Here is a 14,612-nt window from a genome sequence, read left to right as displayed (position 1 = left end):
AGGAGATCTTCCCCAGCCAGGGATCAAACCCGCATCTCCCATGTCTTGTGCATTGCAGGCGGATTGTGTACCACTGAGCTATCAGGGAAGCCTCTCAGGGATGCAGGGAGTCAGTGAAGTTAGGGAAGCTGGTTCCGGTTGGTTCTGTGGACCACTGGTGGATGGGTCAGACAGGGCAGTGAGAACCTCTGCAGTGGCCGGAGCTCTGGGGCCTGTGGAGGGGACGGAACCCAGGGTTTCCGGCTGAGCCCCGGGTGCGGGCAGTCTCAGGGCTCAGGCTGGGCTGTGCCAGCCTCAGGGAGTCCGTGCGTTCCTGGGAGGGGGCAGCCCTGACCGGCCTCCTCTTCTGCCTGCAGGCCCTCAGCTGTGTCTACAGATGGTGTGGAGGCTGATCCCAGGCTCTGCCCTGGGCCAGGATGGCTTCTGTGGGGCTGGGGGTCTTGGTGGTCCCTCCCACCGTCCCTCGGAGACCAGGCTGTGGGGAGGAGGCCGCCTGCCTGCGGGGTGGGGCGGGAGGGTCATTGGTGCTGGCTAGAACCTGCATCACGTGGCTTGGCCCTCTTTGAGGACAACGTGGAGCCGGCTGGGGGGGACAGCAGCTCAGAGGGGGCACAAGGCCCTTAGACGCGCAGGCTCCCATCCCTGGCTGGACCCTAGGGTTTCCTGGAGCCCTGGGCCATGGGGCACCCCTGCCAAGACCTTCCTCACGGGGCCCAGAGGCCGCAGCGACTCCTCTTCAACTTCCACAAACTTCCCCCTGGACCCCCCACCCCACACACACCTGCTCTCCGCTAGCTCTTCTCCCTGGCATGTTACCGGGGGCAACCAGGAGCACTAGGCAGGGCAGCCTGGTGGTGGGCTCACCCTTTGTCTAAGAGGAGGCCTGGCAGGGAGGGTGCCAGCAGTGGGGCTGGGGGCTGTCTGCAGGGACTCTGCCTGCAGCCCTGGGCTCCCCTCTGGGCCCCACTCAGACGGAGCTGGGCTCAGTCCCAGGTCATCGTGGGTGACACCCCCCCTCCCCCCACTGCCCGCCATGGCAGGGAGGGAGAGAGGCCGGCCCTGTAGAGAGATGCTGAGATGAAAGAGCAGACCCAGATGCTGGCCGCAGGGCCACGGGGAGTGCGGGCTGCTCCCCCCGCACCCCTGGTGGTGCTCCCGCACCCCCCCCACCCTGGGGGTGCTCCCCACTCTCTCTCCGTCCCCACTCCCCCACTGCTGTGCCATCCCCCCCATTAAGAGGACTGGCACTTCCGGCCCCCCTGACCTGGGGGGCTGTGCCTCAGAAGGGTTTTCGGAAGGCCGCGCCCCCCACCCCCACCCCCCCGCCCCGCCCCCGCCCTGGCGGGGCCTCCGGGACAGCCTCGGAATCGCATTTGACTTCTTCCAGTCTCGCCGCAGGCCTGGGGGTGGGGCGCGCGGGCGGCCCTGCTCGCACGCGAGGCCCTGGCCGGGGGCCAGGTGGCTGTCACTGCGGCGCTGACGCCCCATCGCGTGACAGCGGCCCGCGGAGGCCCTGCCGGGCGTGCCCCGCGGAATGTGGCTGCGGAGGCGGGAAGCGGGGGTGCCCGCTGGGGGCGCACGCGATGCTGCCGCGCCGTCGGAGAGGGGGGCGGAGGGAAGTTGGAAGGGGACCCCCACTTCTGCCTCCGGAAGCGACCTCTGCTCCCCGCGGCCGCCTTTGTCGGCTCTGGCCCCTGCAAGCCTGTGTTCTGGAGTTGGGGGGCAGGGTCCCAGCAGGGGTCAGCGAATCCCCAGTTTGGTGATGTCACCGCCTGGGGATGCCCCAGCCTCCAGCTGTGGGCAACAGCACCCCCACTCGGGGCTGCAGGGCTGACAAGCAGGAGAGCCCGGAAGCCCGACCCCAAACGTCCCCTTCCCCTTGGGGAGGGGCGGGGGGCGCCCCCACAGAGGGCTTTGTGGTTGGTCGGTTGGGAGGCCTTGCTGGTCTGGGTCCTGGAGAGGACAGCCCTGGTGCACTGGGTGGGGAAGTGGGGTCCTGCCTCCCCCTGCCCCCCGCTGCCGCCCACTCCTGGCCTCAGACCACCTAGGAGACGTGGCCTCTGGGTGGGCTGTTGGGCTGGACCCTCTGGGAAGCCTGCAGAAGGGGTGGGAGTGGGCCTGGGCCCCGGCCCGCACCCTCCTGGGTCTTTCTCAGCCTCCGAGCCGGGCTGTGTGGTCCTCAGTCAGAGGCGGGGGGCGCCTGGGCCCCAGGAGGTTCCTGTGGACCCCAGCATGGCTCCTGGTCTCACGGAGCCTCTGTTCAGGGAGGACTGGCTCCAGGAGTCTTGGGCACTCACCTTTCAGCTTTCTGAGCAGAGAGGCACACACAAGGGACTAAGTGTTAGCGCCTCTGGCTTCTGAGCTCAGAGCTTTTTTGGTGCCTTGAAAACCAGCAACCCTGAGGGGGGCTCGGCTGCTGGAGGAAGAGAGAACCTTCCGTTTCGTGGGGCAGGGAGGCCGGCCGTCTGTGTCTCTGCCCAGGGCCGCAGTGGACTGTCCTGTTTCCCGGAACTCAGTACCTTCTGCTGAGGAAACGGGTTCGTCTCTTGTTCCATTTAGTGCGGGAGAGGGAGGGGATGGAGCACAGCTTCCGAGGAGGAGGGAGGGGATGGAGCACAGTCCGAGGAGGAGGGAGGGGATGGAGCACAGTCCGAGGAGGAGGGAGGGGATGGAGCACAGCTTCCGAGGAGGAGGGAGGGGATGCAGCACAGCTTCTGAAGAGGAGGGATGGAGAGGCCACGGCAGGGCCACCGAGGGGACCGCGCGGGTGGGGCTGAGCACCTCCGGAGGAGCCCTTTCTCCCTGTGGACACCCTCAGTCTGGACCAGGGGCGTGGAGGAGGGGTCAGCTTGGTTGCTGCCTGTGTGTCCCTGTGTGTGTGTCCTTGTGTGTGTGTGTGTGTGTGTGCATGTCTGTGTGTGTCTATGTCTGTGTCTGTGTGTGTCTGTTTCTGTATGTGTCTGTGTGTGCATATCTGTGTGTGTCTCTGTGTGCGTGTGCGTGACTGTGTGTGTCTCTTTGTATGTGTGTGTCCTTGTGTGTGTGTGTGTCTGTGTGTGTGCGTGTCTTTGTGTGTCTCTGTGTGTGTGTCTATTTCTGTATGTATCTGTGTGTCCCCTTGTGTGTGTACGTGACTGTGTGTGTCTCTGTGTGTCTGTTTCTGTGTGTGTCTGTGTGTATGTCTCACTGTGTCTGTGTGTGTCTGTATATATGTGTGTATGTGTGTGTGTCTGTTTCTGTGTGTCTGTGTGTCTCTGTGTGTGTGTATGTCTGTGTTTCTGTATGTGTCTGTGTGTGTGTACGTCTGTCTGTATGTGTGTGTCTGTTTCTATATGTGTCTGTGTGTGTGTTTGTGTCCCTGTGTGTCTGTGTATCTCTGTGTGTGTGTATGTCTGTCCGTATGTGTCTGTTTCTGTATGTGTGTCTGTGTGTATTTGTGTGTCTGTGTGTGTCCCCTTGTGTGTGTGTGTGTGCATATCTGTGTTTCTTTTTCTGTGTGTGTCTGTGTGTCTGTTTATGTGTCTCTGTGTGTATGTGCATGCGTCTGTGTGTTTGTATGTCTCTCTGTGTGTGTCTGTGTGTCTCTGTGTGTCTGTGTGTGTCTGTTTCTTTGTGTGTGTGTATGTCTGTGTGTGTCTGTTTTTTTATGTGTCTCTGTGTGTGTGTGCATGTGTCTGTGTATGAATGTGTGTGTGAGGGGTCTCTGTCTGCAGTGGTCCCCACCCAACCTGGAGGGCACACTGGGGGCCTGGGACCCTGCATTTCTGACCAGCTCCTGGGGGCGCCCATGGCCCCTGGAGGGAGTGTTCAGCACAACTTCTGGTTTGGGAAGAAATGTTGGGGAGCTCTGCGGTGTGCTTGTATTTTACCCCAACACCAGATGAGGCGGTGACGGCCTGCAGGGCCCTTGGTGGCACTAACACCCCCCAAATCAGGGGGAATGGAAGCGCAGCCCTGGAGGCCTCCATGGAGGCATCAGCGCCAGGCCGGCCCTGGCCAGGACCCTCATAATTCCAGGAGCTGATGACAGAGCATGGAATTCAGGGCTAGGATGTGGACGTCCGTCTGTTTGAGCGCTTCACCTCAAGTGCAGATGAGGCCAGAGTGGGGGCAGAGGTGGCAGGGGGCTCTGGTAGGGGTGGGGTCCGCGGGACACTTGCTGCTCAGTCTGGGTCAGGCCGGGGCTCCGGGACGGAGGGACGGGAGGTGTGTGCAGGATTCCTGGTGACTGCTTCCCTTGAACAGTGGTGTCCAGTTTGGGGCCCTGCCCAGGCTTGGGTCTTAAGAGGGGAGCTTTGGGACCCCTGAAGGGCCGCTGAAGCGGGGAAGGTGGTTAAGAGGCTCACCGGGGGAGGCGGAGAGCAGGGTGGGGCGGGGTTCTCAAGGTGCGGCCAGCCGAGAAACCCCGTCCCTGATTGTCCCCCACCAGCTGCCCGGCGCTGCCCTGGGTACCCGGGAGGAGAGCAGACCTGGGCCGGCATGCCTGCAGATGGTGGGAGCCGGGGACGCAGGAACAGCGTGATTGACTGTGCCCCCCTCAGCCCTGCAGGAGAGGTGCCCGAGGCAGCCGGCGGCTGCTGCCCCCTCGCCGGGAGACCGGGGTCCACGTGGAGGGTCTGCAGGCTCAGCCGTGCTGGAGGGAAGGCTGCTGCTGGAGGTGAGCCCCCTGCCCCGCGCCCCTGGGTCTCCTGGCCGTGTTGCGGCGTCAGTCGTGACCGTTAACAACCACCAGGGAGTTCAGTCTCTGGAGGGCTTGGTTGCGGGTGGGCTCCAGGACCTCTGGGCAGCACACACGGGTGACCCCCAGGCCCGTGGGCTTCAGATGGGAACCTCGCTTTCCCTTCTGCATTTTCTGGTTTTACTTGTCAATGCGAGAACCTAATAAAATACCGAGCGGGCTTTTCCCCTCAGACTGAGGACAGAAAATCATGCATTGTTAGTCCCGGGTTGTCCCCATTGTTGACACTACACACCAGACATCACGGGCGGGACGGGCCTTCTCACCAGAGCCGGGTCTGCCAGGTGGTTCTGAACTGCTTTTCCTGACAAGATAAAGGGAGGTGGGGCTTCCCGGGTGGGATCAGTCACTGCTTATAGGGTGAGAGTGCTGCGTGTCCACCAGAGACGCAGGCCCTCCCGGGAGGGCGGAGGTGCAGGCCGTCCCTCCCCAGGGGTTGGGGTGCGGGGAGCAGCCCACAGCAGGCTGCCCCGTAACCGGCAGCCGCGGTGGCCTTGCAGCCGGGCTGCTCTGGCTGTCTTCCTGGGCCCGCATGTCCCCTGCGTGTCTGCCCGCGGGCCCAGAGCTGAGCCTCTGGTTCTGGGCCCTCAGCCTTGTTTGGCGGGCAGTTCTGCCCCCAGATGAAGCCGGCCGCAGCCTCGTGCCCTCCGCGGCCCCCCAGTTCGGCATCTCTGTTAGGTGATGGGACGGAGGGCATGTGCTGCTCAGCTGGGAGAAGCCCCGCCTCTGAGAGCAGCTCGGTCCCTGCAGGCGGCTGGTCTGCACCCCAGGCTGCTCCACAGCCCACATCCCTCTCCCTGCCAGTCATGCGGGCATGAGAGTGCTCCCCAGCTCGTGCCCACTCGGGTCCCCCGCCCGCCGGGCCAGCGCCCCCTTGGGGTCTGAATGTTGCATGGGGATACGCAGTGACCTTGGAAGTGGCCACAGGGCTTTCCTTCCCCCATGGCCCCGACAACTCCTCCCCCTGCAGCCTCCTCTGTGAGGAAGGGGGGCCCAGGAGACATCTTTTCATCTCAGCCAGGCTCCTGCCTCAGCTCTTTGTCAGAGGTGTGGACGAGGAAGAGAGGGTGGAAGAGTGCATGGCAGGGACAGGCGGACCTGGCTGACTGACTCCTCGGGGTCTGCCTCCCGGCCCGGCTCTGCCCATGTCTGCTCAGCAGCCCTCTGCCCCCGATCGGGCCCCCCTACGGCCTGCGTCACGCTGCACCTTGTCGTGCAGGCCACGTGGCCCCCACCACCCCCGCCCCACAGCCCCCGGGCCTCGGCCCTGCCGAGGGGTCTGGATGCTCGGAGGCCCTAGGAGCTTACAGACCATCTCTTTTCTAAAGAGGTGAAAACACGTGAGGGCAGACGGTGTTCTCGCAGGCGACAGGGTTTGCGTTTGAGTTCGCAGGGTGCTGGGGCCTCCCACCCCGGGGCCCTGTGGAGCAGAGAGTAGGCCTAAGGCAGAGTGTTTTTGCAAATGTTGTGCTTTCGGAAGAGGAAACATTCCCGTATTCATTACTTATCGGGTTTGTAGGAAGCAAATCTTAAATGTTATTTTTCCTTTGAAGCTGCTTTTTTCTGTTAGTTCTAGTGAACATGGAGAACGTCCTGCCAGCCTGGATTTCATTCTCACCAGATGATAGCTGGCATCGCTCCTTCCCTATTCATGTTCAAGATTAAAATGACATCTTAACCATAAAATCGTGTTTAAACTTTCGCTCTGCACTATAAAGGCAGAAGCCAATGCACACAGCCCGCTGCCCGGTTAGAGTGCCAGGCACCGTCCTGTGCCTGGGGCCACCTGGGGCCACACTCCCCTGCTGTCTCCGGGCTGTCCTGCCTCCATGGGGGAGAGAGGCCTGGGCCTTTGTGCTCACAGCCGTGTCGTGGGCCTTGGGCCACCCCCACCAAGGAGGGTGTCTCCTGTCTGGCTGAAGACACCCTGACCCCTTGACCCTGGCTAGAGATGAGGTGTCCTGAGCTGCACGGGACTTTTCTGAACTGTGTTCTTTCTGGCGGTGTAGGGCAACAGCACTGAGCAGGTCCTCCCCCCAGGTTTCCCTCATGCTCTCCGTTTGCAGCCAGACCCCCACCTGCCCCCGGCTCCACATCCTGCACCTGTGTCCAGGCGGCCGGCATCTGCAGTGTGGGTGTCTCATCCACTGGCCCTCCCAGCCGCTGAGGCCTCCGGATTGTTTCCAGGCTGTGCGGACTGTGAGTAGAGCTGTGATGAACATTCACACACAAGTTTCTCTGCACACAGGTTTTCCTTTGATTCGGATGATGGACGTGTGTGTGCTTAACTTTTGCAAGAGACGGCCACGCTGTTTGCCTGGGCGGCTGCGCTGGTGCGTCCCCACCACAGGGACGGAGCTCTAAGCTGCTCCAAGTCCCTGGTCTGCGCGGTGTACCAAGCTGTTTTAGGAGCTGGGCCACATGTGGGTTTAATTTGTGTTTCCCTCATGACCGATAACGTTGAGCATCTTTTCGTGTGTCTCTTTGCCATTCACAGGTCCTCTTTGTAAGCTATCTACTCAAGTCTTTGTCCATTAAGCACAGATTGGGTTGTTTGCTCTCTGAACTGTTGAGCTCTGAGCTCGTGTGAATGTCCCACATGTCTCCCTGTGTGTAGGTCTGTAGTGTCTGCTCCCAGCCTGGCTTGTCTTTTCATTCTTTTTCTTTTGTTTTTTGGGTTTTTTTTTTGTCTTCATTCTTGACAGGGTCTTGGAGAGTGAAAGTATTAACTTTGACAAAATTCAGTCTATCCATTTTTTAGTAATAGATCATGATTTTGGTGTCAGATATAAGAACTCTTTACTTATTCCAAGGTTATAAAGACTTTTCTTATATGTTTGAGTCCAATGTTTCAGACTGTTGCATTCAGTTTTAAGTTTTACACTCAAGTCTGTGATCTATTTTTAGTTAACTTTAGGGTAAGGTAGGAGACATAGGGCAAGATTTGTTTATTTTTGCATATGAATTCTAGTTTTTTCAGAACCATTTATTCAAAAGTTGATCCTTTCACCATTGAATTACCTTTATACCTTCATAAAAAAATAAGTTGGTCATATTTCTGAGTCTGTTTCTGGACTCTCACCTGGTTCATTGGTTATATGTCTGCTGCTGTTGCTGCTAAGCCGCTTCAGTTGTGTCCGACTCTGTGTGACCCCATAGACGGCAGACCACAAGGCTCGCCCGTCCCTGAGATTCTCCAGGCAAGAACACTGGAGGGTTCCAGGTTATATGTCTAACCTTTCACAAATAAGCACCTTGCTGTCTAGATTACTATGTTGTTGTTGTTGTTGTTGTTGAGTCGCTCAGTCGTGTCCGACTCTTTGCCACCTCATGGACTGCAGCACACCAGACTTCCCTGTCCTTCACCATCTCCCAGAGCTTGCTCAAACTCTGTCCATTGAGTCGGTGATGCCATCCTCTGTTGTCCCCTTCTCCTCCTACCTTCAATCTTCCGCAGCATCAGGGTCTTTCCTAATGATTCAGCTCTTCACATCAGGTGGCCAAAGTATTGGAGTTTCAGCTTCAGCATCAGTCCTTCCAAGGAATATTTAGGGTTGATTTTCTTTAGAATTACTGGTTTGATCTCCTTGTTGTCCAAGGGACTCTTAAGAGTCTTATCCAACTCCATAGTTCAGAAGTATCAATTCTTCAGTGCTCAGCCCTTATGATCCAACTCTCACATCCATACATGACTACTGGAAAAACCGTAGCTTAGACTAGGTGGACCTTTGTTGGCAGAGTCTTGTGTCTGCCTTTTATCATGCTCATTTTGCTTTCTATAGATGTCTTAGATTAAGAAATTCCCCTCTATTCCTTCATTTCTGAGAGTTCTTATTATGAATGGATATTAAGTTTTGTTAGATGCTTTTTCTGCATCTAGTGAGATCGTGGTTTTTCTTCCCGAGTCTTTCTATATTTAATATTGTGAATTACATTCATTGGTTTTCAAATTCTTACTCAACCTTGCATGCCCTTATTTATATATTGCTGGATTCAGTCTTGCTAATATTTTGGAGATTTTGCGTTTATGTTCATGAGAACTACTTTGCTGTTTTCTCGTGATGTCTTTGTCTGGTTGTGGTGGCATGCTCATGCAGGCTTCGTAACATTGGTTGGGAGTGTTCCCTTTTCTTCTTTTTCCTGAAAGAGCTTGTGTAGAATTAATGTTATCCCTCTTCAAGTGATTATAGAATTCACCAGAGAAAACAACTGATCTGGGGATTTTCTTTAGATTTTCTTCAGTTTAAATCATAGAAGATTAAACTGTGAGTGCATTTTCCTTAATTAATAAGGACTATTTACGTTATCTATTCTAGTGTGAATTTGAATAGTTTGCATCTTTCAAGGAGTTGGTCTACTTCATCTACAGTATTGATTCTATGAGGACAGTGCTGTCCACTGTTTTCGCATGTTGCCCTTTTAATGTCTGTGAGTTCTGTAGCTATGTCTCATTTTTCGTTTCATTGGTAATTTGTGTTTTCTCTTGTTTTTTCTTAGTCACTTGGGCTAGAAGTATATTCACTTTATTGATTTTTTTCAAAGACACACAGCTCTTAGTTTCACTGATCGTTGTTATGGGCTGGATACTGTGTCCCCCTGACCCCCACCAAAATTAATATAATTCAGATTCACACTAGACTGGAGACCTCCCTCCAGTGTGGCGGTGTTTGGAGGTGAGGTGGTCATGAATGGGGTTGGTGCTCTTGTAAGAGGCCCCAGAGAGGCCTTGCCCCTCCCTCCTGAAGGACAGGGCTGTCTGTGAGCCCGACTGCTGGTCCTGGATGAGGTGTCCATGAAACATTAGCCACATCAAGTCATCTGATGACGCTGACGACTTTTATGTCCCTGCTGATCTTCTGTCTGGTCTTAACCTGAAAGATACCTTCTAGTATAATTATGGATTTCTGTACTTCTCTTTTAAGTTCTATCAGTTTTTGCTCTGTGTTCTTTGGAGTTCTGTCGTCTTAGGATTATCATGTTTTCTTCTTGAATTGGCCTTTCTATCATTATCGTTATACACCTCATATCATTAAATGCCTCTTTATTGTAGTCTTCCTGAGGTCTGCTTTGTCTGATACTAATACAGTCGTGCCAGCTTTTTTCTAGTTAATGTTTCCTTGGCATACCTTGCTTCATCTTTTCATCTTAACCCATTTGTATTATTACATTTAATGTATTGATGGTATATTTTTGGGCCTTTTTTTGGTTTTGTTTTTCTGAGTCCAGTCCTACAGCATCATTTTTTTTAATTGGTGTATTTAAGGGCATTTATATTGCAGTAATCATTGATATTATTGGATTTCAGTCTACCGTTTCATAGTTTTTCTATGTTTTGTTTCTTTTCTACCTTCCTTGTGATTTTAGTAATACTTATTAGTATTCCATTTCAGTATCTCTACTGACCTTTGCTGCTTAATTTTGATATGCTTGGGCTTGTATATGCTGGGTTTATTAGATTGTCCCATTTAGGGTTCACTGAGCTTTCTGAGGGCTTCCCAGGTGGAGCTAGTGGTAAAGAACCTGCTTGCCAATGCGGCAGACGAAAGAGACTCACGTATGATCCCTGGGTCTGGAAGATCTCCTGGAGAAGTGGCATGGCTACCCACTCCAGTATTCTTGTCTGGAGAATCCCACAGACAGAGGAGCCTGGTGGGCTACACAGTCCACGGGGCCGCAAAGAGTCAGACTCAACCAAAGCAACTCAGCAAGCATGTGGGAACTACCTGAGCCCATAAATTTATGTCTTTCACCAAATTTGGGAAGTTTTCAGCCATAGTCTTCAAATATTTTCTATTGCCCCAGTCTCTTTCACTTCAAAAACCCCCTGCCCAGCTGTTAGGCTTTCTCATCCTGTCCACAGGGACTGAGGCACCCCTCACTTTTTCCCCGTATTTTCTCTCTCAGGCTGATCACTTCCTGTTGTGTCTTCACTGGCTCTTCTCTGTCACCTCCATCCTGCTCTTCAGCCCATCCAGTGGAATTTTTACTTCATGTATTTTATTTCTCATCTGAAATCCTCAGTTTTTTTCATGGCGTCTGTTTCTCTTCTGAGATGTTGCATCTTTCTTGGTGTTTTCCTTTCTCAGTGCTTACCCTTCTCTCCTGGAGGAGGCTGGCCGTCCTGCATCCCTTCCCTGACCACCGGTCGGCGGCCACTGCTTCCTGTCTCCTGAGTGTGACCCGCACATTCTGGGTCTATGCATGTGCAGTAATTGTGGCTGTGCGGTGGCTGAGTGAGGCGTGGGTTCCTGACCTGTTCTTGGAGCCTGTGAACTTGTTACGTTACACAAAACTAAAGGCAGGACCAAAGGCGTGGATGTCCAGGCTTCCCCGTGGGGCTCGCAGCTCCAAGGCTGCACAGGGGCCCGCACCCGCTCCTCAGGTCTGGCACGCTCAGGGGTTGTAGGTCTCTGGGAAGAGGCTTATGGAGCCAAACCCAGGAACCATGAGAAAGCAGCTGCATGAAGACGGCCGTGCGGAGAGGAGAGGGTGCACAGGCAGGCCAGGCAGCCCTCAGGCTCCTCAGACACGGGGACACACGCGCCCGTGAGAGGCCAGCTGGAGATCTTAACAGCGCTCAAAACTTAAAGGCTGGAGAGCAAAGCCTGGAAATCCATGGAAGGGTCCAGAGTTTGAGTCCTCCCGCTCGTAATTGAGGAACAGGCGGAGAAAAACAGGAAAGTTGGGGAAGTCACCAGGCCCCAGGGACCTGTGCACTCAGAGCTCCAGAAAGATCAGAGGGGAGGAAATGGTCAAGGAAGTGACCCAGAAGATTCCCAGAACCCAGGACTGAGTTTCCGGCCCAAAGGCCCCATGGGTGACCAGTACAGAGAATGAGAAGGACCAAGTGTTTCAGTTCAGTTCAATTCAATCACTCAGTCGTGTCCCACCCCATGGACCACAGCACGCCAGCCCTCCCTGTCCATCACCAACTCCCAGAGCTTACTCAAAGTCACGTCCAACGAGCCGTTGATGCCATCCAACCATCTTATCCTCTCTCATCCCCTTCTCCTCCAGCCTTCAATCTTTCCCAACATCAGCATCTTTTCAAATGAGGCAGTTCTTTGCATCAGGTGGCCAATGTATTAGAGTCAGGTATTGATCAGACCAGTGCATCCTAAAGGGAATCAGTCCTGAATATTCATAGGAAGGACTGATGCTAAAGCTGAAGCTCCAATACCAAGCTTTCGCCTCTCTGAAACTCCACACCCAGGACAGGAGGGTTGGCTCTGAGACAAGGAGGCGGAGTCGGGAAGGCCACGGGGAGGTGCCTGAAGGGAGGGGGCACCTGCCTGCCTTGGAGGGGTGGGGGCACTCCTGAGCCTCCCAGTTCCACTTTCTCCACGTGGAATAGGCCGTGACCAAGTGGCAGGTGGGGACCTGGAGCCCGAGGCCCACTGGGAGGTGGGGAGGTGGTGGACTGCTCGCTGTGGGAGGGCAGGGGTAAGTCATTGCCCAGCGGTCACTAAGCACAGTGCACCCCCCTACCCCTGCTGAGAAGCGTCTAGAGCACCGAGCAGCTCAGGTTCTAGCAGAGCCGTGATGCCGCTCAGTTGAGCAGAAGCGAGCTGTGGTGGCGGTGAGGGCATGCAGACACCTGAAACCCTGGGAAGCCCGGGGGCAGCCACTCAGGGAGCTGCGAGCAGGCCGCTCCACCGCCCCGGCTCCAGGCGGCTGCCGGAGCAGGAAGCCCTCGAACTCTGCGCTTTTACTCGCTGGGTGTCCGTTGGACGCCCAGGTTGCCCTGCTCTCCGGCATCCTGCAGCTGGGACACCCCCGCTGTCACCACCAGGCTCCCGCTCTCATTAACTGGCCTTGCCCGTGCACCATGGGCCCTGGCTGGGAGTCTAGCGTCTTTATTGTTCGTGTAATTACTCTTGCTGAGGGCTAATTTCTGCCCTTGTATTTTCTAATTTCTATTGACTATGCTTTCCTGGGTTTCTTGTCCTTCTCTGTAGCTCCCCATTCAGGCTGCGCTTTCTCATGCTAAAGGAGTCGCACACTCTGCTTTTGTTCTTGGGGACCGCCCAGTGGCCCCGCGTGGACACAGTGACTGTCCAGAAGTTGGCCGGCACAGGTCCTGCCGCTGTCCTCAGTTCTCCAGCCCCTCTGAGGCTCCGCACGCGGCCCCCCTCTCCACAGCCCCCGAGCGCTTCCCCGTGGGGCTCCTGTGAAATCTTTCTGCATCACACCCGTGCTTTCACACTTGGATCACAACTTGACTGAGTACAGACTTTTAGGTTTGAAGTTTTCCCCTCGACCTTCATTAGTCCCATCCCACGCTTTGCAACCCAGTCTGCCACCGGGCTCCGCGACCTGTTCTCTGTGGCAGGTCCGCTCTGGCTCTGTCTGGAGCTTTTGTGAGCCTGTCTTTGGGCCTGATACTCTTGAATTTCACTGGGATGTGTCTTTCGTCTTGTTCTTCCTGCTTGGTGCTCTGAGTTCTTTCCACCTGAGGTCTTTCTTCTTCAGTTTGGATGTTTTTCCCGGTTACTGGTTCCACCTCTGGAGCTCCGCGCCCGGGGCCCCTGGGCGGTCCTCCCACCCACAGCTCTTTCTCCCGTGCTGTCTGCTGTCCTTCTCTGCTGCCCCAGGGCCAGTCCTCCAGGCTGCGCCCATCACATGGACCTCCGCGGTCCTCTGTGCTCTGCTTAATCACTCAGTCCTGTCCGGCTCTCTGCAACCCCCTGGACTGTAACCCGCCAGTCTCCTCTTCCTCCCTGCGTTTTCTTACCTAGTAAGTGGTTGCCCTTGATTTGCTCAGTTTCTTCCTATTATTTCATTTTGCTATTCATTTACCTCCTTAAATCTGTATGTTAAACTCATGCTCATCTGATCCTCTGCTCTGTGCTGCCCCACCCGCCAGCATTCCCCGGACTGTGTCCTGGCGCATGTGTGCTGGGGGCCAGAGGGTCGGCGGGGGGGTGGGCCGGATGGACTTGCCTCCTTGGTGACAGTCTCCTCTAGAAAGGGCTGCCCTGGGAGGAACCCTGGCCTGGGGTGTGCATGGGGTGGGAGGGGTGAGTGCCTGGGGGTGCGGCTCAGCTGTGCCCTGAAGCCCTGCTTCCCTTATCCCACCAGGCAACCCAAGGGGCCCAGCAGAGGAGGAAAAGGGCTCTTTCTTCTATTCTCTGCTCCCCCCAAACGCCCGCCCTGGGCTCGGGCCGCAGCCCTCCTCATCCTGACCCAGACAGCCCTGGGCCACCACTAGGATAAGGGGGGTGACTTTGCAGGGGACGTGGAGCCTATGCTGGCTTGCCCTGTGCAGACACAGAAGCCTGAACCTTGCTGCAGGGCAGGGGCACACAGCGTCACTGGGTTGTGCTGTGTCTGCCTTTGAGGCCACAGTAGCGTCCTTGGGTTAAAGCAGTCAAGATCCTCTGGGGAGGGGTGGCGAACGGGCCGGCGTGCTGATTCCCGAGTGAGGGGGTTTTGCTGTTCCTGCCACTGGCCCTGGGCCCGGGCAGGTGACTCACGTGACCCTGTGGCACCCATGGGCCTCAAGGAAGCACCGTGAGAGGGCCTTGCATGTCTGAGAGCCCCAACGACCATGCTCACTTAGCAGGCTGTTGACCTGTGCCAACTGAGCTGGCGCGGTTTCTGGAAAAGCCAGCACAATTCCCGGGAAGTTCTCAGGAACCACAAGAGATGTGCCGAGAACAAGAGTGCAGACTTTCTCGCCTCCAGGCTGTTGCTCTCCTGGAGAGAGACCTAGAAACCCCTTCCCCTGGTTGGGAGAACCGTAGGGGCCGATACTAGAGAGAGACCTAGAAACCCCTTCCCCTGGTTGGGAGAACCGCGGGGGCCGATCCTAGAGGAAGACCTAGAGACCCCTTCCCCTGGTTGGGAGAACATGGGGGCCGATCCTAGAGGA

General features: G+C 56.0%; 1 protein-coding gene across 1 annotated transcript in view; it reads left to right on the top strand.

Moving 5' to 3' along the window:
* Nucleotides 1-14,612, top strand: part of AHRR (aryl hydrocarbon receptor repressor) — an 86,521-nt gene that overhangs the window by 39,266 nt on the left and 32,643 nt on the right. Inside the window, exon 4 of the mRNA XM_055554852.1 lies at nt 4,542-4,657. Within this exon, the coding sequence (XP_055410827.1) occupies nt 4,542-4,657 (116 nt within the window). The remainder of the gene's footprint in view (nt 1-4,541; nt 4,658-14,612) is intronic.

This window comes from Bubalus kerabau, chromosome 18, assembly GCF_029407905.1.
Source record: "Bubalus kerabau isolate K-KA32 ecotype Philippines breed swamp buffalo chromosome 18, PCC_UOA_SB_1v2, whole genome shotgun sequence".
NCBI classification, from domain to species: Eukaryota; Metazoa; Chordata; class Mammalia; order Artiodactyla; family Bovidae; genus Bubalus; species Bubalus kerabau.
This window is presented reverse-complemented; position numbering and strand designations above follow the sequence as displayed.